Source organism: Dunckerocampus dactyliophorus, chromosome 15 (assembly GCF_027744805.1).
Source record: "Dunckerocampus dactyliophorus isolate RoL2022-P2 chromosome 15, RoL_Ddac_1.1, whole genome shotgun sequence".
Lineage (NCBI taxonomy): Eukaryota > Metazoa > Chordata > Actinopteri > Syngnathiformes > Syngnathidae > Dunckerocampus > Dunckerocampus dactyliophorus.
In genome coordinates, this window is record NC_072833.1 from 26,127,501 (window position 1) to 26,150,815 (window position 23,315).

A 23,315-nucleotide genomic window follows, 5' to 3' on the forward strand; every position below is an offset into this window, starting at 1 on the left:
AGCTGTCTTTTCAACTTCTGCTGTTTTTAAATTTTCCAACTATATCAACTTACTTCTCGTAATTCTCTTAGCACTATAACATTTTCCTCAACCTACTTTCCCCCAAATTATAACGTTGCTGTTTTGTTTCTCATAATATTATGAATTTAAAATGACATAGGCAGTCGCACAGTGGTCTCGTGGTTAGCATGTTGGCCACACAGTCACAGTCTGGAGATAGGGAAGACCTGGGTTCGATTCTCCCCTGGGCATTTCTGTGTGGAGTTTGCATGTTCTCCCCGTGTGTGTGGGGGTTTTCTCCGGGTACTCCGGTTTCCTCCCACATTCCAAAAACATGCATGTTAGCTTCATTGGAGACTCTAAATTGTCCATAGGTATGAATGTGAGTGTGAATGCTTGTTTGTCTATATGTGACCACTCCAGGGTGCCCCCCGCATACCCGGGCGACCCTAATGAGGAGAAGTGGCATAGAAAATGGATGGATGGATATTTTTCGGCATTATGATGATACTCTTGTAAAATGACCACTTCGTTTTTCTACTACTCCTACTTACTACTTTTTTTCCTTAATGTTTTGACATTAATCTTGCAAAATTACTGCTGCCTTTTCCATTTCTGTTGTTGTTTAATTTTTTCCACAACGTAATTTCACCAAATTAAGAAATGACAGCTTTTATTTGTTGTTTTGGTTGTTTCTCATCGTATTGCGACTTTAAAATCACGTCTTTTGTCTTTAATATTTCACTTTTATGCTACTAAATGCTGTTATTTTTCCTCATGATATTACATTTATTTACAATTATTATTCTTGTAAAATATATTCCTTTTTTCTTGTTGGATTACAACTTTTTTTCCTTAATATTCTGACTTTATTCTTGTAAAATTACAGCTGTCTGTTCCTTTTCTGTTGGTTTTTTTTTTGTTGTTTTTTTTCCCCAACTGTTCCAACTTACTTCCTGTAATTCTCAATCATTGTAACTTTTTCTGTAACGTTATTTTCCAAATTTACAACTTTTACTTGTTTTGGTTTGTTTTTCACAACATTACAACCTGAACATAAAATAATGTCTTTTTTTTTAATATTTCAACTTTATGCTGCTGGAATGACGCTATTTTTTGTCATCATATCACAACATTATTTTTGTAAAAATGCTACGTTTCTTGTTAGACTACAACTTTTTTTTCTAAATATTTTGACTTTATTCTTGTAAAATGACTGCTGATTTACGTCTTCGCTATTGTTTTTTTCCCACCTTTCTTGTTGAGTGATATTTTTAGAATGCGGGCCACACTTTGGATACCCCGATATACAGGAACGCAATCCAAGGATGGGCCATTCCTAAGGCTGTGCTTTTGGGATGTTTCTATGATGATGCGTTATGTTGTGACCAGGATAGAGAGCTCCTTGTTTAGCTCACTAATCATTTTCTCCAATAACAACTCTGCTTCTTACTTGGAGGGGGAGGCATGTGACTAATGAGCGTGGATTACTGGGAAATAATCTAAACAAACAGACACACCAGGGCACACGCGGGACCCGGCGGGCTGGTCATCACCCGGCCAATAAGAAGCTGGCAAGGCCAGTCACATGACTTGTGTGTAGACGTGTTATGACGTGTGTTCTGATGGCTTTCTCATAAATGGCTGCGGGCTTGTTTTGTCCCCTCCTGGGCCTCTTAGTGCGTGATGACATGCGGGTTAACGGCGTGCCCACGGAGGCCTAGTTGTCACACCGTTTTGTCTCCAGGTTTTTCCGTCTCGTGATTGCAGCCGATGGATGGCATGCCATTGTGGGGGTTATTAACATTACAGCGAGTGGAGTGGAGTGGAACGGCGCCACTGGAAGGTCATGGGGATTGTTAGCACCCTCCTCCTACTCCCCCACCGTCTGGCACAGCAACACCCGCCCTTACCTGTTTGTTCCACAGTGGGAGCCCACAGTTTGGGACCTAGTGGTGTTTCCTGGTGTTGCCAGGCCCATTCCGCGAAAGAGGGATGATGATGCGCATGCATAGATGGAGAGATGGACTGTATTTATAGCTGATGTTGCACCCAGCCCCCACCACCATGTACCATGTGTATAAACTCAGCGCCAGGGCTTCAGTCCATCCGCTGTAAGAATGGACGGAAGAGGCCCCGAACTAGGAATTTAACTGCTCTATATCCTACACCCGGGTTCAGCCCGAGACACATAAGCACCCAACTTGATTTGTGGAACAACAGGCTTCTATTGCAGCTTTGAATGATCTCACAACAGGCACAATAATCCCTAACACGGGCTGCTGTTGCCGCTGTAACCTACAGCAACCTAAAACTCTACTCTGAACTCCCAACGTCACTTCCTGTCCTCCCCTCAGCTCCACACATTTACAGCAACACAGACAAGCATGAGTCTTATTTTCTCTTATTATGTCTACTATATTGGGTAATAGCAGTGTAAAAATGACTATAGGGGTGTTATTTCATGTCAAAAGCATATTTAGAAGGCAGTAAACAGGTTTTCTTTGCTCTAATTATCCAAATATTCAGTTTATAAGTAAGGAATCCTACTTTGCAGAACTTCACTTATCACAGCCTGGTCTGGAACCAACTAACTGTCATAAACAAGGGACTACTGTATTCAATCACATTCAGCTCCAGAGGCCTCCCTTTCTCTCTTCCAAATTTGCCTCACAGTTTTATTAAACACCTTTAAAATATAATATGCTGCTCACCATGAATGAATGATAATGACAGATGATCCATAAGTAGACAACTATGGTGCGTTCAAGGACCTCAATACAAAGTGCAAAATCTCAAAGTGTGATACAAAAACGTGTATGCCGTACATTGTTTTATCACGTATTTATGAATTATGACCGACTTACGGTGACTTAAGATGTGCTCTGCAGAAATTGAATTGTCTGGAAGCCAGGGCTTCAGTCCATCCATTGTAAGAAGCCCCGAACAAGGAAGTAACTCCTCTATATCCTACACTCAGGTTCCACCCTCACAGGGGTGGGACCGCTCCCCTAAGTGTATCGGTGGTGTGTGGCTGTGTGGCTTCCTCTAACTGCTTCGAGCTCGTGTCAGTTGAATGTGACTAAAGTGCTTCTCTTGTTTAATTCTAACCATCTCTCAGAAAACCTGGGGGGGGGAAGTGACTAACATTTGCATTTGGCGCTGGTGGATTGTAACCAGATGGTACTGTAAGCACAGCGTGGCTCAGTCTTTTGTGTACGTGTGTGTGAGTTCAACTGTTACACCGGCTTTGTCCAGACGCATGGATAGCTATAATAGACATGCAATGTGATCCTGGCCCATGTAAGACCCAACTAATCCCAACTAAAAAGAGAAAGGGGAGAGAAAGCAGTACATGTGAGATGCGCGATGATGGAGTGAGGCGCTTCTTTCCTGGGAAGCAGAGTTTGACGGAGGAGGAGATGGGAGTGCACCACAACACACACACACACACACACACACACACACACACACACAGAGTATGTAGTCAAGATGACATCACAGAGTTTCCAGTCTATCTAAGTAGAGTACAAGTACACATTCTCCTCGTCTTTGCTTGGCCATGTCAAGGCTGCAATGCCAGGATGGAGGGTCAAAGGTTTTTTTTGTCTTCTATATTTAGAAAATGACCATATTAAAAAAGCTTCTTCAATGCAACACACTGCTTTTCACTCATTGAACGTCATAGAAAAAAACTACATGTCCCCCATTTATCACGCTTAATTGGTTCCAGACCCAACTGTGATAAGTGACTTACCTCAAAGTAGGATTCAATATTAATAAATGGAATATTTTCGTAGTTATGGCATAGAAAACCTGTTCATGATCTCCTACATATGGTTTTTAAACATTATAGAGCCAACTAGATATGAAATAACACCCCTATAGTCATCTATACACCCCTATTACCCGATATAATAGACTATAATAAGAGAAAATAAGACATAGAAACCCTGTTTACACCTTCTAAATACAGTTTTTAACATTTTAGTGCCCTCTAGACATGAAATAACACCCCTATAGTCACCTTTACACTCCTATTATCTGATAAAATAGACAAATAATAAAACATAATAATAAAACATAAGACATAGAAAACCTGTTTACCACCTCCTAAATATTCTTTTAACATTATTAGAGCCTATATATATAAAACACCCCTATATTCACCTTTACACTACTATGTGAAAACGTTTCTGTCCCCCAGTGGGCGCATGACAGAAAATACAGTAACTGAGAACCACTGATTTAGGCCAAGAATAATTACAATTTGCTTAAATGTGCATATTTTTTTACTAATAATAGAGCGTATTCAACCACGAAACAGCGATCATTTATTTATTTTTTGAAAACCGCAATAGAGTGAAGGTGCAGTGTAGCGAAAGATGACTGTACATTTATTTTTACTTCATTGTTGTGGAGAAATAAATAGAAAATAAATAAATACAGTATCTTTAACTGTGTCCTCCTCAGTTTGAGTTGTACTCGGAGGCCAGCATCGCTCTGCTCCACCTCAAAAGCCCGCAGGACTTCACCGATCTCATGCAAAAGGCCAAGAAGAACCTGACACTGGACGGCAAGGAGCTGACCATTAGCCCCGCCTACCTCTTCTGGGACCTGACCGCCATCTCGCAGGTAACGACACAACCGGGGGACCTAGAGGAGATTCCCTCCGGCGTGTCTTCCACGTTTTTACTCTCCAGTCCAAGCAGGATGAAGACGTCTCAGCCAGCCGCTTCGAGGACAACGAGGAGCTGCGCTACTCTCTGCGCTCGGTGGAGAGACACGCCCCCTGGGTGCGACACGTTTTCATCGTCACAAACGGGCAGATCCCCTCTTGGCTCAACCTGGATAACCCTCGCGTTTCAGTTGTCACACATCAGGTAAAAGCCACGCAATCACACGTTCCCCAAGAACTCACCGGGCCCTCGTTCACATCTTTCACTTTGAATGACAGGAGATCTTCTTGAACCATAGCCACCTCCCCACCTTCAGCTCCCCCGCTATTGAGAGCCACATCCACCGCATCCCGGGGCTTTCGCAGAAGTTCATTTACCTCAACGACGACGTTATGTTTGGCAAAGACGTCTGGCCCGATGACTTCTACAGCCATTCCAAAGGACAGAAGGTACCGGAATTTCCGGTGTATAAGACAGACCGGTGTTTAAGCTGCACATGTCCACATCATAAAATGGCATATTGTGGCCGGGACGAGTCTGTGAGGACCAGGCAGCTCTTTTTTTGACAGGAGCCAATCATGAGCTACTGTATAAAAAAAAAAACATGACGAGCTTGTCAACACATTTGAAATTGCAGGAGGTCATTACTCAATATAACAGTCTGACTCATGGTGGTATCTTCCAAACAACACTAAAATCATCACACAGCACCTTTTTATTGGAAGACCAGCATAGAAAATGGATGGCTGCCGAGGCGCTGCAATGCTGCCTCTGTCCACCAGAGGAGCCCAGAGGGAGGCTGACATCATTGCAGCACCTCGGCAGGCATGACCATTAAAACCATTTGCTGGGTCGAAATGCATTATGATAAAACGTTTTTTAAAATTTTTATATATATTTCTTTGCTACGTTTTAAATGTTAAGTTGCTGTGTGATGATTTTCGCATTCTTTCTAAGATGACACTGTGAGTGATAGCTCGTGATTGGCTCCTGCCAAAGGAAGAGCTACCGTTTCCTCACTGACTCGCGAGCGGCACAGTATTTAAAGGATTTCTAGTGGTTCTGAAGTAAAGATGTCATCACGAGATTAGAATTTAGCCACACCACCATATAAAAATCGCAGGGTTCAAAGTTGAAGAAAAGTAGTGGCTTATACACCGGAAATTACGGTAATCGCCAACACAGCAGATACACCGCGTGTCATTGAAACGCCCATCAAGCGAGCAGGAGGTCCTCCTCCGATTTTGGATCAGCAATGGCAAAAAAAAAAAGTGACTGTTGTAATTACAGTAATCCCACACCACTTCACGCTTCAAATTTCACTATCATGGTTTTTCAAAAATATAATAATTAATAAACCTGTTAATAATTTCTGTGAATAATTCTGTTTTGTGGTTGAATATGGCCTTTTATTAGGAAAAAATGCAGCTCATTTCATGTTGTTTTTTTAAAGATATTTTTTTAAATATTTTATTTGATTTTTAAAAAGATTTCTAAGTTTGAGGAAGTAGCGGTGACTGTGGAGCCACAAGTGGGAACAAATATTGAGCATAAACGGACAAAGAAAAGGGTATTTTGATTGGTAAATTGAGCTTTAAAGCCCAAATAACGTGTCAGCAAGACCAAAGTTATTTGTATCGACTGTCGTGATTGGAATTGTCATGGACTACGTTGACTTGCCAGAGAGAAGTGAGCTGCAAGAAGGTACTGAAGCACCGCCGGTGTTTTTTTTTTATTGTCTAAATGTACAGTACACTAGGTCCCCAACTTACGAACATCCGACATGCGAACATTCGGATACGAACGCAAGCTGACTGGTCTATATTTTCATGTATTTTGCCTTGTGGTAACTCCATCAGTATACTGCTACATGCTTGACCAGCAGAGGGCACTGTGACACTGCTAATGGGACCAACAGGTAGAGAAAGAAGAGGAAGAGGCGAGAGGAAGGCTAAGAGTTGTATGATACAACCCGGACAGAGCGTGTGATTAAAGTTTATGAAGAGTTAATAGGCCTGCTTCATTCTACACACCCACAGAACACTACCTCTTTTAGAAGAGTCTAACCACCACCACCATTTGTCCTTTTTTTCAATAACTCCTCCTCCACCACAACGACGTGTGCTCGACCACTCCTCTTCAAATGTAAATAACATTTATCATTACGTATTATTATATCACTTTTATTATTGTTTTTTTCCTTAATTATTCTGGTTTAATATTACTACTGCATCCAAACTCATATTTACATACATACACATATACTGTATATGTATACACATACATGTAGTACCTATATCATTGGTAATATAAAATTTTTTTCGACTTAAGAACAAATCGACTTGCGAATGGCCATGTGGAACCAATTGTGTCCGTTGGTTGGGGACTTGGTATATATTATTTTTTAAATAAAATAATGGCCCATATTTCCAAAATTTATATAATGATCAAAATCATGTAAAAATGGTGTTTTAAACAATTCAAAAATGTTATATAATGAAAAGCATTAAAATAAGTGATAGATTTTTAAGAAATAAAGTAAGGATGAAAATGTAATTATGCACTAATAACCAGGCGGAAGAAAATGTAGCTCCCACCAGCCGTCAAGTCCACAATCATTTCGTTACTATCCACTCCTCAAATGACTGAAGTATCAAAGTATCAATATTTCAATGACAGAACAAAGATGTGGTCTCGATATTTCAGTCTCCGTCCCAAGTGAATGTGTGTGGATCCAATGTGCAAGCATGTAATAGCAGCGCCCTTGCTTTCCTGCAGGTGTATCTCACCTGGCCCGTTCCCAACTGTGCCGAGGGCTGCCCGGGATCATGGATCAAGGATGGCTACTGTGACAAGGCATGCAACAACTCTGCATGTGACTGGGATGGAGGAGACTGCACAGGTGAAGACATTTTACACTTTTTTTGTGTGTGTGTCACGTCTATTTCATGTGCGCCACTCCCATGTTTTCTAAAAGGGGCTTCAGGGAGCAGCAGGTTCCCGGGTGGGATCGGAGGCGGGGGTCCCGGTGGAGCTGGTGGGCCGGTGTGGCAGTTTGCCGGCGGCCTTGGTGGAGCCTCGTACTGCAATCAAGGCTGCGCCACCTCCTGGCTGGCGGACAAGTTCTGTGACCAAGCCTGCAATGTTCTCTCCTGTGGCTTTGATGTGGGCGACTGCGGCACAGGTAACTTTGAGGCAAATTTGGGCCGTTCTGGTTGGATTTTTTTTGTTTTATCTTTAGTTGAATTAGATTTGACAAGCTAGCATGCTAACCAGGTGAGACTTCTGAGTTGTAATTCAGGATGCATGCTGCAGAGGGCACAAATGCTTTTTTAGAGCCAATATGTAAGTGAAGAAGGATTACAAGAAGAAGGGATTCAGAAAGTATTTCCTAAGTTTCCACATACATTGCAGATTACGCAAGCTTCTAGTTAGGTGGCAGCAGTGCTCAAACTAATCAACATGCTCCCTGTTCGACCCAATCAAACATTAGCATGTTAGCATTGTTCATATGCTATTTAGCATCTTAGCATTTAAGCCATTTTTATAGGTATACACTTGCATAGACTAAACACCAGCATGCTAGGCGTTAGCATGTTAACTTGTCAGCATCGCCAATATTCACCCACCGTTTCTCCTGAAATTGCACATACCTGTATCTCTGTGATGCAGACCACTTTGGAGAGCTGCACCGTGTCACCCTGCTGAGCAGCCAGAGTGTCTACACCCTCCCAGTCGGAGAGGTCAGACCTTATTTCAGCTTTGAGAGACTGGCTCACAGGGTCTCTGAGGCGCATGTCAGTGACAACGCGGTGGTGCGGCACACCTCCGTGGCCAACAAGTGGAAGACCATTCACCTGCTGCTCCATGGCAACTACAACGCCACCCTGGTCCAGTACAACCTCACCTTCCAAAGGGAGGACAACACGGCGTTTACCATGAGCTTTAGCGTGGTTGTTGACACTCGTCAGCTACCTCAAGTTAATAGGTCCCAGACCAGCAAGGAAAGCTTTAGCCAGAAGCCCACCACGACCACGGAACCACTGTTCTTGTTCCCAGACGTACCCGAGGACAAGCGGGGTCCTCGCATCCAAAGGAGGCAACCTGACGAACTTGAGTCTGTCATAGAAGTCCCTGCGCTCGATGAGTCGCTCTTGCCTGCTGTTGTGCGCAGCGAGCTTGAGAAGCTGGGTGAGAAACTTCTCAGGGGAGACATTACCTTGAAAGGGTACAACCTCACCAAGGCTCAGCTGCTGAGATCCCAGCAGGCGACGACCCAGAAGGATCTTGAGGTGATCAGGGCCGGTCGAGACGAACGTGACACTCCTTTCAGTCTACTTCCTGTGGAGGATGTGCGCCACAATGGCTTTGACGCTCCTCACATGGTGGAGAGGCCCAAAACCTCCAAGCTGCTGAGCCGCATCACCAAAGTCAAGAGTGCTGAGGGTCAAGTCGAGACCTCTGAAGCTGCTCCAGTGGGTCGGCGGCTCCAGCATTTTGTCCCTGCTGACAGAGGCTTCCTGCCCTGGGAGAAGAGGAAGTACTTCCAAGACCTGCTGGAGGTTAGTGTCTCCTCCATGGAACGTCCTGTCTTGTTCTTAATATCAACAACACCTCAGCTAAATGTCATCCTTTTTCAATTTATTGTCAAACAAAACTCCATCCCATTTTAAACAGGAAGAAGCGCGTCTGCAGAGGACTCTAGCGTATGACGCCAAGAGCAACGCCGCCGGCCGGAAGCTGCAAGACACGTTTGCCGACTCGCTGCGCCACGTCAACAAGCTGCTCAACCGCCAGTTTGGCTTTGCGTCCCGCAAGGTCCCGGCACACATGCCCCATATGATTGACAGGCTGGTCATGCAAGAGCTGCAGGACACGTGAGTGTGGGGCTTCCTGCGGGGACCTCCCTCGACAGGGCAAACCTCTTCAGACACTTATGACACACTTTTCTCGCAGATTCCCAGACGAGTTTGACAAGACGTCCGGCCACCGCGTGCGCCACCCGGAGGACATGCAGTTTGCCTTTTCCTACTTTTACTTCCTGATGAGCACGCAGCAGCAGCTCAACGTCTCGGAGGTGTTTGACGACATCGACACCGACCACTCTGGCATTCTGTCGGACCGCGAAATTCGGACTCTGGCCACAAGGATCCATGAGCTTCCCCTTAGCCTCCAGGTGATAACTCGGGGAAACATGGAAAACAGAATGAATAACAGCTAGGGGTGCAGGATCATTATCAGGCCGATACGAGGGAATTATGACGTCATACCGATAAATCCGAATAAAAATAGCTCAGATAAGCGATCATTTAAACTAACGCTCCAATGTGGCGAGATTACCCGTATTGTGCAGGGGTGAACAAATCAAGTGCTCCTTTTGTCTCCTGTCTGTGACATTTTAATGGCCTGTTATAACTTCCCCTGAGCTCACTTGTAAACAAATATTTACTGAAATATTTTGTGTGCTACTTTTACCAAATGGTCCGCGATGGTTGGGGGCAAAAAAAGCACACAAAAAACCTTATCAGACCTTTGTGGCATCACACCGGCTGATCGGAGCATGTGCCCGAATACAGTGTACCTTGCTGGGCCACGCCAGGTGGCTCCTCCTGCCCTATACCCGTTGCTCGTTGAGAGGAGCTACGCATGCTTTCATGTTAGTCTTCAAAGGCTGAAGCTAGCTTGTCTCCAAAACAAGTCCTCCACATGCTTATCACCTGATTCAAACAGCCCGGGTGTCTAGACATGTGAATCAGCCCTTCATCGTCTCTTTGGACAGCCGTGCTGTAGAGAATCTTTGACTTGTGTATTGCCATAGGTCCTTTTAAAAACGCAAACCTAGACTTGCAGTTTGGTTGTAAAGCAATAAAATTAGCAGAGTACTCCCGCTTTATGGAGGATCTTTGACTAGTTCTTTGCCCTGTCGTAACGTTCCCTGAGCTCACTTGTAAACAAACACTGCACTTTCCGATGAAGACATTTTGCATGCAAGTTGTACCAAATGTTCCGTGATGAGTGGGGGACAAAACCCACTGAGCACACAAAACACCTTGTCAGCCACGTGAAACGCCTGCGCTGCGTCGTTTGAAAAGTGCAAAAGGTTTGCCAGAGACCTCCGTGGCGTCACACCGGCTTGCTGGGCAACAGCAGGTGGCTCCCTCCCCTCTATGCTGTGGTTCTCCTGATAGTAGTGATGTGGGAGTAGTAATGTCATGATATTTGGTTAGGAGAAATCAGCAGGTACACTTGGTCACATCCTAATTTGCTCCAGTACTTCTTATCTCCATGTGTGCACAACCTGCACTTACTCATGTTCTCATGTTCCTTTTTCAGGACCTGACAGGTTTGGAGCAGATGTTGATCAACTGCTCAAAGACACTCCCGAGGAACCTGACCCAGCTCCACCTGGTCAACCCCACACAGGAAGCCTACTATGACCACAGCATGGTGAGCCATCAAAAAAACACAAAAACACAAATCTTCCCAGCAACTTTGTGGTGGACGATTCAGTGTTTTTGTCATCTGCAGCCTCCGGTCACTAAAGGCCTCATCCTGTACTGCAAGTCCGTCACGGATCGCATTCACAAAGCGTTCGTGGACCAGAACAAGTACAAGTGAGACCTCCGCTAGCATCACTCGCTCTTGTAAAATGCTCGACATACACCACAATGCACCTCTTCTGAAGGTTTGAGATCAAGGGCGAGGAGGACATTGCGTTCAAGATGGTCCGGACCAATGTGTCGCATGTGGTTGGCCAGTTAGACGACATCCGGAAGAATCCCAGGTGCCGTCCGTCCTGGAGAGGATTCTTGCGCTTCACTCCTCCTTCCTCGCCGTTGAACAGCATCCCTTCTTCTTCCCGCAGGAAGTTTGTCTGTCTCAATGACAACATTGACCACGCCCACAAGGATGCCGCCACGGTGAAGGCCGTGCTGAGGGACTTCTACGACTCTGTGTTCCCGCTGCCGTCCCAGTTTGAGCTGCCCAAGGAGTACCGCAACCGTTTTCTGCACATGGATGAGCTCCAGGAATGGTGGGTCCTCGGCTGAACGAGAAAGGATGTTTGGTGGATGGTCGGAGAGGTCGTTGGCGCAAATTGGCATCCGTGTTTCTGTCATTCTACCCCAGCGGGGCAGCTGTGGCTGCAGATGTAGTATACCACCACCAGAATGTGACTGTGGAGTGAGTGAATGAATGATTGCTACATTGCCCACAGGACGGCAGTCTAGTCGAGGCTGGTGGCACCGCATTCAGACTTGCATAATTTGCAAAAAGTGAGTCATAAACATGAAAAGCCAAACAACTATATTTAGAACTGCAAATATCAACATCACTAAGTTGGCAACACCGATCCCTCCTGGTCCGTCTTCTTCGTTTTACACTAATCTCTCGTTTATTGCAGTTAATCGGGTTGAAGTTAATTTCCAGTAGGATTCCTTATTTATGAATGGAATATTTTTGTAGTAGAGCAGAGAAAACCTGTGTATGACCTTTTAAACATTATTAGTGCCCTCTGAACATGTAGTAGCACCCCTATAGTCACTTTTACACTCCTATTACCCAATAGAGTAGACATCCATCCATCCATTTTCTATGCCACTTCTCCTCATTAGGGTCGCGGGGGTATGCTGGAGCCTATCCCAGCTGACTTAGGGTGACAGGCGGGGTACACCCTAGACTGGTCGCCAGCCAATCACAGGGCACATATAGACAAACAGCCATTCACGCTCACATTCATACCTATGGACAATTTAGAGTGTCCAGTTAACCTTAACTTAAAAAAGTAGTAAGTAGGAGTAGTAGAAAAACGAAGTGGTCATTTTACAAGAGTATCATCATAATGCCGAAAAATATCCATCCATCCATTTTCTATGCCACTTCTCCTCATTAGGGTCGCCCGGGTATGCGGGGGGCACCCTGGAGTGGTCACATATAGACAAACAAGCATTCACACTCACATTCATACCTATGGACAATTTAGAGTCTCCAATGAAGCTAACATGCATGTTTTTGGAATGTGGGAGGAAACTGGAGTACCCGGAGAAAACCCCCACACGCACGGGGAGAACATGCAAACTCCACACAGAAATGCCCAAGGGAGAATCGAACCCAGACTCCTCAGACTGTGACTGTGTGGCCAACATGCTAACCACTAGACCACCGTGCGGCCTAGAGTAAAACATAAGGGAAAATTAGACATAGAAAACCTGTTTACCTCTTTCTGAATAACGTTTTTAACATTATTAGAGCCCTCTGGGGCAGACAGGAAGTGACGTCGGGGTCCAGAGTTGACATTTTAGCCTATTCTGGATTATTGTTGTGAGATCATTCAAACCTGCCATCAAGTGTGGTGCTTGTGTCTCACTCAACATGACAGTAAAATTACCGACAGTTGGTGAGCAATGTACAATACTACATATCATCATAACGTATTCTGAAGGCCTAATACAGTGATCCCTTGTTTATGGCAGTTAATTGGTTCCAGAACCGACCGTGATAAGTGAGTTTCCAAAATAGGATTTAATATTAATAAACGGAATATTTACATAGCATGTGTCTCCCGCTCTACACTCCGGTTCTCCTGACCTCCGTAGCATCACACCAGCTACTCGGAGCGTGTGCCCGAATACAGTGCACCTTGCTGGTCCACAGCAGTTGGCTCCCTCCGCTCTATGCTCTGGTTCTCCTGATAGTAGTGATGTGGTAGTAGTAGTAATGTCATGATATTTGGTTAGGAGAAATCACCAGGTACACTTGGTCACATCCTCATTTGCTCCAGTCCTTCTTACCTCCATGCATGCACAACCTACACTTAAATTTATATGTGATATGATCTAAAAGTAGATCGGTCATCGGTACCATATCAGTCTTGAGAAACAGAAAGTTAAAGGACTTGGACATTTTCCCATTAAACTTGAAAGGCAACCTACAAAAGTCAAATCCACTAAAACAACAAAGCCAGGCATTGAAAAAAGATGGCCTCCTTGGTGGAGGTAATGAGTCGGTCTCTCAGCACTAGCGGCTGCACACCAGCTGCTGAGAATGGCAGCAACATTCCAGCACCTGAGTCGCTCCAAATGGAGACTTAGTAGCTGTCACCACGCCGGGCCAAGTGTTGCCAGCTTGTCACTGTGAGTATCCCATGGAGGCGTTGGGGGGTGGTGGCGGGGTTCGTGTCTCCATGCCTCGCTACTTTCTTGAAGAGGGAGTGTTAGCGTCAGGCCCCACATGGAAGCTTTAAAATTAGACCAGCCACCTCAGATCGAGCCGCGAGATCCGTGCAAGATCATCACATGGCTGAGCGTTTCATCACCTCCCTCGGTGTCTTCCAGGGTGAGGGAGGTGTGTCAGATGATGATTGCTGATGTCACCTTGTTGACCTGCTGTCCTCCCGCGGATCGCATCGCTGTCCTTCCTTTGTTTTGCTGCTCACACTTTTTTTTAAAATAATTTTTATTTCTTTATTTTTATTTTTGTTATGTTTTTAATTCTATATTTTTTTAATAAATAGAATAGTCTGTCAACATCTCCTAATGCAACCTTTCATCTGCTCCCCCCATCAGGCGGGTTTACCGGGACAAGCTGAAGTTCTGGACCCACTGTGTCCTCGTGACGCTGGTGGCTTTCACTGTCATGTCCTTCTTTGCCGAGCAGGTCAGTGTCCTCACGCCATTCCGTCATTTCCATGATTCATGCCGCAGTTATGATTCGCAGCCCCTCACCACTTAAATTCCACCCGGTGGCTCGTCCGTCTCATGTGTGCCGCGCAGCGCCAGGACCTGACTCCGCTGAAACCAAAGCCCCCACCCCCACCCCATGTGAGATGACTCCTCCATGACTCCCGCAGAGTCGAATTGCGCGTTTTCTACCGACTTTGTCGCCAAAAAATACAAAAGCAAATCCGACACAGGCCTGTTTTTGACGTGGAGTCTTTAATCCAGCGGTGTCCGGTGTCTCCTGTGGGGTGGGCGGCGTGAAACAGAGGTAACAGCTCCATGACTTTAACATATACCCACCCCCACCACACCCACCACCCCCAAACTGGAATATGTCAGGCTTGTCCCTCCTCTACAACCGATGATATCTTCACCATGATATTAAATCTCCGTTTGGATCGGCTCGCTCTTGTCGGAGGATCACAGATGTCAAATTTCTACCTCACGCTCGTCTTCTTGCGTACTTCACTCCCTGTTTCCCTGCAGCTCATCCACCTAAAGCGCAAGCTGTTCCCCCGACGCAAAGTGACCACAGAGGAGAACCCCGAGAGAGTTTAAACCAGGAAGTCCTCGTCATCTTTACCTGCGTCCCCCGTCCTGCTCCATGGAGAAGACCCACGAGGACGCAGCCTTGTTAGGAACACAAAGGTCCTCAATGTTTACGGCGGTGATGGTTCCGCCACAGGGGCATCAGAGACCCAAAACACTCCAAACGTGACCTGCGCAGAGTTTGAGGTTCATCAATTTCTGCTCATTTATCTTGCGTGTCGGCATTGGATGAGGAAGAATCGCCCATTCGCTCAGACTTGATTTTAAAGGAGTTATTTAATTGAAAGAATTGTTGGTTGTGTCCTTAACGTGGGGTCTTGAAGTGCCTTCTATGTTCATTCCACCTTGGACTCCTCTTTTATAAGATAAATGTTATTTGGGGGGGCAAAAAAACGCCCTTTCTTTTAAAATGGGTACAAATGGGTTTGATGGATGCGGTGGCTTTCTTCCTGCTTCATCACGCTGCAGCGTCACGGCGCCGGCTCGCTCCTCCCCCTCCGAAGCCTGCGGCAGAGCGTGACGCGCACTTGCAAAACAAGAGCTGTGATTGGTCGTCTTTTTTTTTTTTTTTTTTTTTTTTTTAGTACAGCGGAACCTTGGTTAGCGTCATAAATTTGTGACACTGCAATACCAACAGGGACCCCACCTTCCAGTTTTGCCATGACTTGTTTTTGGAATTCAGTAGTCTTTCTAACCTCAAGTCTCTGCTTTTCTTTTGGTCACGGCTGCAAAATAACCCTAAATGGAGCCAAAGAAAGTTGCAAGTGGCAGCATTGGAGGAGCATAGAAAATGGTGGATGGTGCTGCAATGCTGCCTCTGTCCAGTAGAGGGAGCCAGAGCACCCTGAGTCCGAAGCCCAGAGGGAGGCTAATGTCATTGCAGCGCTCTAACGAATGCGTTGCTCAGACACAATGCCTGATGGGAACACTTTGAAATTTTGTTGTTTTTTATTTTTTAAACTTTATTCACAATTCACACATGGCTCTGTTTACGATCGGCCAACGTTTGAACAGATAAACATTTCAGACAAACATTACCGCAAATGAATGAAGTATTGAAAGTATCTTGATTGGAGAATCGATTTCAGTGCACGAAGAGCTCGTGTCAGAAGTATCGATATTTCAGTATGGATCCGCACATCACTACTTAACGGGGTCGTATGCTAACCAAGGTTCCACTGTACATCGTTTCCCTCCAGAGAATGTAGCAAATTGCTAAGCGTGTGATTAGTTCCAGCTCCAACAACCATGTGGATGTCTCTTCAGTCGCCATTGTTCACTACCACTACAACCCAGGAAGCTAAACAGCTAGTCAAAGCGAGTTGAGGCAAACGCTGCCCCCCCTCGACCTTTTCAGCAGTAGTGCTATACAGTCGTCCCTCGCTATATCGCCTTCTTTCAGAAATGAATAAATGATGGCTGTTTGTGACACTGCATGAAGTCAGCCATGGCATATCCCACAAGTTCTTCTCCCATTCCGTGTGGAAGTGATAAGTTTTTGTCTTTTTAAGTTTACAAGAAATAAATTTGGGGCTAACTGGTTAGCTAGCTGGTGGCCGTCTCTTCTCCCTGAAGCATAAAAGTTGCGCAATGTGCTGTAAACAATGAATAATAGGAGCGTGAAGGTGACTATAAGGGTGTTACTTCATGTCTGCAGGGCTCTAATCATGTTAAAAGAACGGATTTAGAAAGTCACAAACAGGTTTTCTATGCTCTAACTATGAAAATATTAAATATATTAACACTGAGTACTTGGTCGGGTCTGGAACCATTTGGCCGTGATAAACGAGGGACGACTGGAACAGGATCAGGATGCCGTAGTGACCACGCTGTAGCATAATGAAGCTTTTAGCCGTCTGTGTGCGCACGCGCGCGTCCCCGTGGGACTCGGCAGACTCGCTAATGTCTGAAATTCAGACGCCTTGCCTCGCTCTTTAACTTATTTTGACTTTGATTTGAAAGCGACTGCAGCCTCGCAGGATGCAAGCGCTTTGTGACGCTGGGCGCAATCTTCCACGTCAAATAAAATGTCACCTTGTTCATCTTTTGTGTTTTGTTTTTTTTTTCCCAATCAAGACCAAAAACAACAAAATGCATGAAAAATATCATCTTTTATTACAAACGCCCCCTCTCTCCCACACACACGCATTTGTTAAAAATTGTTACTGAACAGTGAAAAATGCAGGTTGTACATTTCAATGCATAGTTTCATACATAGAAACTGAATAGTGAGATGCTATTTTCCAGAGTCAAATCCAGGAAAAGCATATTTAAAGGAAAAGTGCACTTTTTGGGGGAATTTTGCCCCATCATCCACAATCCCTCTGTGAGACATGAACACACACGGCTCTTTTCTGTACGTTGTAAAAATCTAAAAACAGATACAAAGAGGCAAGTAAGGCTACATTTGCACTTTTTTGCTTACATGTGACCTGTATCTCATTTTTTCATGTCAGTGTGAACAGTACAACTCTGATTGTTATCAATGCAATAGGTATCCCATCTTCTGCAGTCTGAAGAGTCAGGTTGCATATTTACAGTACGACATATACGTCATCGAAAGGCGTGATTTACCGTGCAAGGCTTGGATAAAAGGTACTCACCTTCTTCTTGTCAGATGAAAAATAAACAAGTTCTACACAAACTGCCATAGCCAAAATTCTTGCCCTCTTTCTTCTTAATCTCCTGCATGGAATCATTCAGTAATGTGAACGTAAAAAAAGCAGATTTTAACAAAAAATCCGAATTGGGCATCATACCTTGCAGTGTGTGCCAACGCAGGTAGAAGAATATCAGCAAGCATAGCCAAAAGAATATTAGCAAATGTGGCCAAATGATCAGCAAATGTAGCCAAAAATACATCAGCAAACGTAGCTAGAAGAATATCAGTGAACACAGAATAATATCAGCAAACACAGCCAAAAGAATATTCGCAAAGGTAGCTAAATTGTCAGTAAATGAGCCAAAAGCGTATCAGCAAACATAACTAGAACAATATCAGCAAACCGATCCAGAAGAATATCAGTGAAGATAGAAGAATATCAGCAAACATAGCCAAAAGAATATTCACAAATGTAGCAAAGAGTATCAGCGAACGTAGCTAGAAGAATATCGGCAAACATAGCCAAAAGAATATTCACAAATGTAGCCAAGAGTATCAGCGAACGTAGCTAGAAGAATATAAACAAATGTAGCCCAAAAAGTATCTGCAAGCATAGTTAGAACAATATCAGCAAAACATAGCCAAATAATATCAGCAAACGTGACCAGACAAGATGCACCTACTCCGCCTAGAATGTGAGCTGCATATTAACCAAGCTACAGCGACATTATTATTATTATTATTATGAACATTGTTATGCCCAAGAACTACGTTACTGGCGTAGTGACGCCTCGCCACACCACACGGGCCAGCTTCTAGCCGGCTAGCTTCACCACACGCCCGCTCACAAAGCCTCAGGCCACTAGCCAAAGGTAACGCTACATATCGGAGCTGCCGGCACTGCTGCTGTGTTTTTGTTTTGACGCTAGGTGTAGCGTTCCTTTCTATGTTGCTATGTGAACTCAACGCACCAAGGAAGGAAGTTCCCAAAATAGTGTAAGTATTCCATGTTATCATGAATGTAGCTGTTACTACCTGCTCACAGCACGGATAGAAAACCACTAAACCTTGTTGGAGGGGTTTTAATAGCAGCCTTTCTATGTGGAATAGGTGTGTTCCATTACCCGCATTAATTACCTGTTACCTGTTTTTATATCTTTAGAACTCACAGAAAAGAAAGACATAAGGACTGGATGGTGGGCAAAATCCCCTCCCCCCAAAAAAGTGCACTTTTCCTTTGACTTTTTAAATAGTAAAGCGGAAAGAAGAAAAAGCGTTTGTCCGGAGTACAACGCAATCATTGCAGTCAAGGATTCTCCTGGAAGCGACAACAAAAGGGAAGGTTCTGTATTGCAGTGTCGAGTGGAAAAGATGTACAAAACGTGTTTGCTTTGGAATATTCACAATGTTTAATTACAAGACAAATGATTTAAGGCGACGTGAGCTGTACAATCACAAAGAATTAGCCCTTAAGGGAGAAGATGTCAGAAAGCAGAACAGGTCGCGCGGTCAAACGCTTCAGAAGTCGACGGCAATGAGATGAAAACAAAATCAAGTCGGGGTCGCCCATCGCCTGCAGACCAGCCTGTAAACAAAACACCTCGCTGGAAATCACTCCTCAATTACTTTTTTGTTTTGTCATCTCGCAAACCCCGATTGGTCACATTTATTGAATGATCGGAAAAGATTTCAATCATTTTGGCTAAAAAGCTTTAAAAAAAAAGAGAACAATTTGGTATTTGAGTTATTTTCGGGGATGTTTTGAAGCGTTACTTTCCTTTGGTGGGCGAGGCAAGTTTTTTTTGTTTTTTTAGGTAGAGATGGTCACTTGGTCGAGGCTGGGGGTGGGTGGTCTCTGCTCATCTTCATAGTCGTGGTCGTCTGCTTTCAGGAGCGGGGAGAGGTCTGTGTCTCCCCCCGCCTCCTCCCGCCGGGCAAGCTGTCAGTCGCGGTGGGCGGGGCCAGGTGGCGTGATGCTGAAGACTCGGATGTGCAGGTGGGCGGCGATCTGGAGGCACACGCCCGTGCAATAGCGCACCAAGTCCACAAGGGAGAGCACCTGAGGAGAGAAGGAACAAGTTACCTTACTGCCGTGCTATTATTTTGAAGGCCTGACTTTATCAACTCATCCTACGACCCACTTTTAGAGTAAAAATGAGCTGCAGAACACGTGCATGTTTTTCAACAAAAATACGCTCAATTACAAGTGCAGAATGCATCTCAGAGCACAAAATAACAGTTCATACTTGTATGTACCAAGGAAGAAGATGCAAAATATTTGGATTTTAAAATAAAAAATACACTTCAGAATATCTAAAAATTACATTAAAATATTTACTGTAATTTTCTAATGCATATTACATTAAAATATTTAATGTTTCTCATAGTCGGGGTATATTTTATTTTGAAATACAATTTCATGTCATTTTGTAATGTGTATTAGATTAAAATATTATGTAATTTTCTGAAAGAAGTATATTATTTTGAAATACTATATCATTTTCTGCTAGTCTTAAGTATATTTTATTTTGAAATACAATTTAATGTCATTGAGTAATGCATATTAAATAGATTTAAAAAATGTTATGTAATTTTCAGATAGTTGGAAATATTTTATTTTGAAATACAATTTAGTCATGCATATTACATTAAAGTATTATATTCAAATATTTATATTACAATATTTTCTGGTAGAAGTATTTTATTTTGAAATACAATTTCATGTTCTAATGCATATGAATTAGATTAAAATATTGAATGTAATTTTCTGCTGGTCTGAAGTATATTTTATTTTGAAATACAATTTAATGTCATTGAATAATGCATATCAATCAGATAAATATTTCATGGAATTTTCTGATAGTCGGAAGTATATTTTATTTTGAAATACAGATATTTTGAAAATTTTATTTTGAAAAACAAATATTTTAAATTACATGAAATAGTTGAATAGATATTTATTTTTGTATTCATGAAAGTTAAAATACAATCATTGTAATATTACAATAATCATAATAATACAATATGACTACTTGAAACTAAAGTCAAGTTTTGATTGAAAAATACATGCGTGTATTCAAAATTAGGTGCACAAAAATAGTTTTCGGGTTAAATATAATTATGACTCCCTCGGGTAACTCTTTTGGATAAAGTATGGATTTTCATTTTCATATATTTTGATATTTGAGCTTCTGTTTCTTTCATCTTTTTTTACTCTCCTCTTTCAGACCTTTCAGTTTCAGGTTCAGATTTTCTTTCCCGCTGGTCGGCCGCCATGTTTTCCACCATTTCATGTCTTTCCATTCACACTCACATGTTTAAGAAGCATCATTCCAACCTCACGTAGCCTACATAAAGTGTTTTAATTCCTACGTTCCCTAAAGGCAGCGTGATGCGGGACGGTCCCTGGTGCCTTTTTGTTAAACTTAATCTGTCTGTCAGGATTCCGCACCCCTCTGAGTTGATGGCACGCATCCCCCCTCCCTTTGGACTGCCCTCGGCACCAGTAACAACCTTCGTTTGGGCTGAGGATGGTCCCGTGTCTTGACGGGCAGCCAATGGGATCCTCCGGTGATTTTTTTTTGGGTCTAGCGCTTGGCTTTTTGGTTCCATGAGCCTCACGAGCAATGCCACCGCATTCAAAGAGAGAAAGCTTTTTTGCCTTTGCCATCAAGAGATGATGACCGTGTGAACACCTGACACTAAATCACATTCAATCCACATTTTTGCCGACATTTTGCCTTTTAACCCAAATTGCAACAAGCGACATTGCTGAATTTAACAAGCCATAGAGGCAAATACAGTACGATGCCTCATGTAGTTACCATTTTACACCAGGAGATGGCAGACATCTGTGGGCGTGTTTCTGTGCAAGCTTTCGTTTGAACCCCGTGTGCTGGCGGCAGCGAGTCCACAAACGGCACATTTGCTGCATCGTGTTCGGGGACGTCCCAGAGGAACACTTTACTGCTCAAAGCTTGCTCTTCTGCAGCTCGGAAGACAAATTTGAGATTCTCATCTCAGCCTCATTTCCTCAGCCTCGGCGTGAAGGTTATGAATTTGCCGGCGTTTATCTGTTTGTTTGTTTGTCTTTGTCTTCTTGGATGACACTTTCAGGAATTGTGGGAAATGGGATATGGAGGAACTGAATACATTTTGGGGGTGATCCGCATCACCGTCTGGATCCAGGGTTTTTCTAAAGGATTCTTTAACAATGCGAGAGAGGTATTTGTGTGTCCAAATCCACAAAAAACAGACAAGTTACCAACAGGTTCTACAAAATATCAAAGACTGATCCAAAAAAGGTAGGGTTATTATTTTGGTGTCAATCACAATATGGGAGGAACTATGGTGCTTGGCGGAGGTCTGCGCTCTCAGAGTGCTTCTCTAGTTTTAGCTTCTATTTTGTCTAAAACTATTTCTCATATGTTTCTCCTAAAATGCACGAGGAGAAATACTGAAGGTGTAGTCGCGGTCGAATCCGCAGCAGAAAATACACTACTAGTAGCGAAGGAAGCAGCAGTGGTGTTCAAGATCCCGCTGGAAAGACGACGATGACGGCTGGGTTTGCTTGAGAGATGAGGAAGGGTATCACAAGTGGATCGGACATTTTGATGAGCCTGGTGACGCCATAATATGCAAATTAGAGAAGTGAATTTACTCCCATCGCAGACTGATGATTTCTCATTTACAGTACGCCTTTTCTCTCAAGCCATTTTCAAGCTACAACCTTTTGAAGTAGTCATGTCAAAACTGACCTTTTCTTGAAAAAACTGTCGCCTAAAGGGTTAACGCCTGTGCTCTTAAACCTTTGATCAGCTGATGATCAGCCTATTTCACGCATTTTGAGTCTGTACTTCGAGCCTCCTTAAGATCCAACAGTGCAAAATGTACATTCTTGACATTTTTCAACTGCTCTAAAGATTTGGATCTGCTGGAGGGAGAGCACGCCATAAAGAGAGAGGGTGTCTCGCCGCTGCGGCTCACGCTGTGTTGCGTGGGGGAATTCCACCCACAAGGAAGACTGTTCAGAGGTGGACTTGCTGGTGTGTTTTGGATCATTGTCCTGCTCCAGAACCCAAGTTGCTTTCGGCTTGAGGTCACCAACAGATGGACGGACATTCTCCTTCAGCAGAATTCATGCTTCCATTTATCACAGCAAGTCTTCCAGGTCCTGAAGCAGCAAAACAGCCTCAGACCATCACACTACCACCACCATATTTTACTGTTGGTATGATGAAATGCAGTGTTACTTTTATGCCAAAAAGTTCACCTTTTGTCTGGTCAGACCACAGAGTATTTCCCAAAGGTCTTGGGGATCATCAAGATGTTTTTGGCAAAATGGAGACGAGCCTTAATGTTGTTTTTGTTCAGCAGTGGTTTTGGTCTTGGAACTCTGCCATGCAGGCCGTTTTTGCCCAGTGTCTTTCTTATGGTGGAGTCATGAACACTGACCTTAACTGAGGCAAGTGAGGCCTGCACTTCTTTGGATGTTGTTGTGGGGTCTTTTGTCGCTGCGCTGTTGGGGTCATTTTGATTGGCCGACCACTCCTGGGAAGGTTCACCAATGTTCCATGTTTTGGCCATTTGCGGATAACGGCTCTCACTGTGGTTGGCTGGCGTCCCAAAGCTGGGAAATGGCTTTATAACATTTTCCACACTGATAGATCTCAATTAATCTCGGTTATGGTTTAACACTTTTCATTTATCACTTTTTCACACAGGGCCATGTACCTTTGGATTTTTTTCTCCCTTAATTATAAAAAGTTT

The 23,315-nt window shown here is 43.8% G+C and overlaps 2 protein-coding genes across 3 annotated transcripts in view; one reads left to right on the plus strand and one right to left on the minus strand.

Moving 5' to 3' along the window:
* The window catches only part of LOC129194687 (N-acetylglucosamine-1-phosphotransferase subunits alpha/beta-like), a 27,716-nt gene extending 7,763 nt beyond the window's left edge, over positions 1–19,953 (plus strand). The window contains exons 8-21 of one of the 2 annotated variants that reach the window (XM_054799981.1): positions 4,474–4,635; positions 4,713–4,883; positions 4,958–5,128; positions 7,458–7,581; positions 7,657–7,863; positions 8,352–9,241; positions 9,357–9,556; positions 9,636–9,855; positions 11,013–11,126; positions 11,208–11,293; positions 11,365–11,463; positions 11,545–11,712; positions 14,243–14,333; positions 14,882–19,953. In XM_054799981.1, the coding sequence (XP_054655956.1) occupies positions 4,474–4,635; positions 4,713–4,883; positions 4,958–5,128; positions 7,458–7,581; positions 7,657–7,863; positions 8,352–9,241; positions 9,357–9,556; positions 9,636–9,855; positions 11,013–11,126; positions 11,208–11,293; positions 11,365–11,463; positions 11,545–11,712; positions 14,243–14,333; positions 14,882–14,953 (2,775 nt within the window). In that variant the 3' untranslated portion in view covers positions 14,954–19,953. Of the gene's footprint in view, positions 1–4,473; positions 4,636–4,703; positions 4,884–4,957; positions 5,129–7,457; positions 7,582–7,656; positions 7,864–8,351; positions 9,242–9,356; positions 9,557–9,635; positions 9,856–11,012; positions 11,127–11,207; positions 11,294–11,364; positions 11,464–11,544; positions 11,713–14,242; positions 14,334–14,881 lie in introns of both variants that reach the window. The other variant, XM_054799980.1, reaches the window with a different exon arrangement.
* chpt1 (choline phosphotransferase 1) overlaps positions 17,037–23,315 on the minus strand; it is an 11,863-nt gene continuing 5,584 nt past the window's right edge. Inside the window, exon 8 of the mRNA XM_054799982.1 lies at positions 17,037–19,605. Within this exon, the coding sequence (XP_054655957.1) occupies positions 19,489–19,605 (117 nt within the window). The 3' untranslated portion in view covers positions 17,037–19,488. The remainder of the gene's footprint in view (positions 19,606–23,315) is intronic.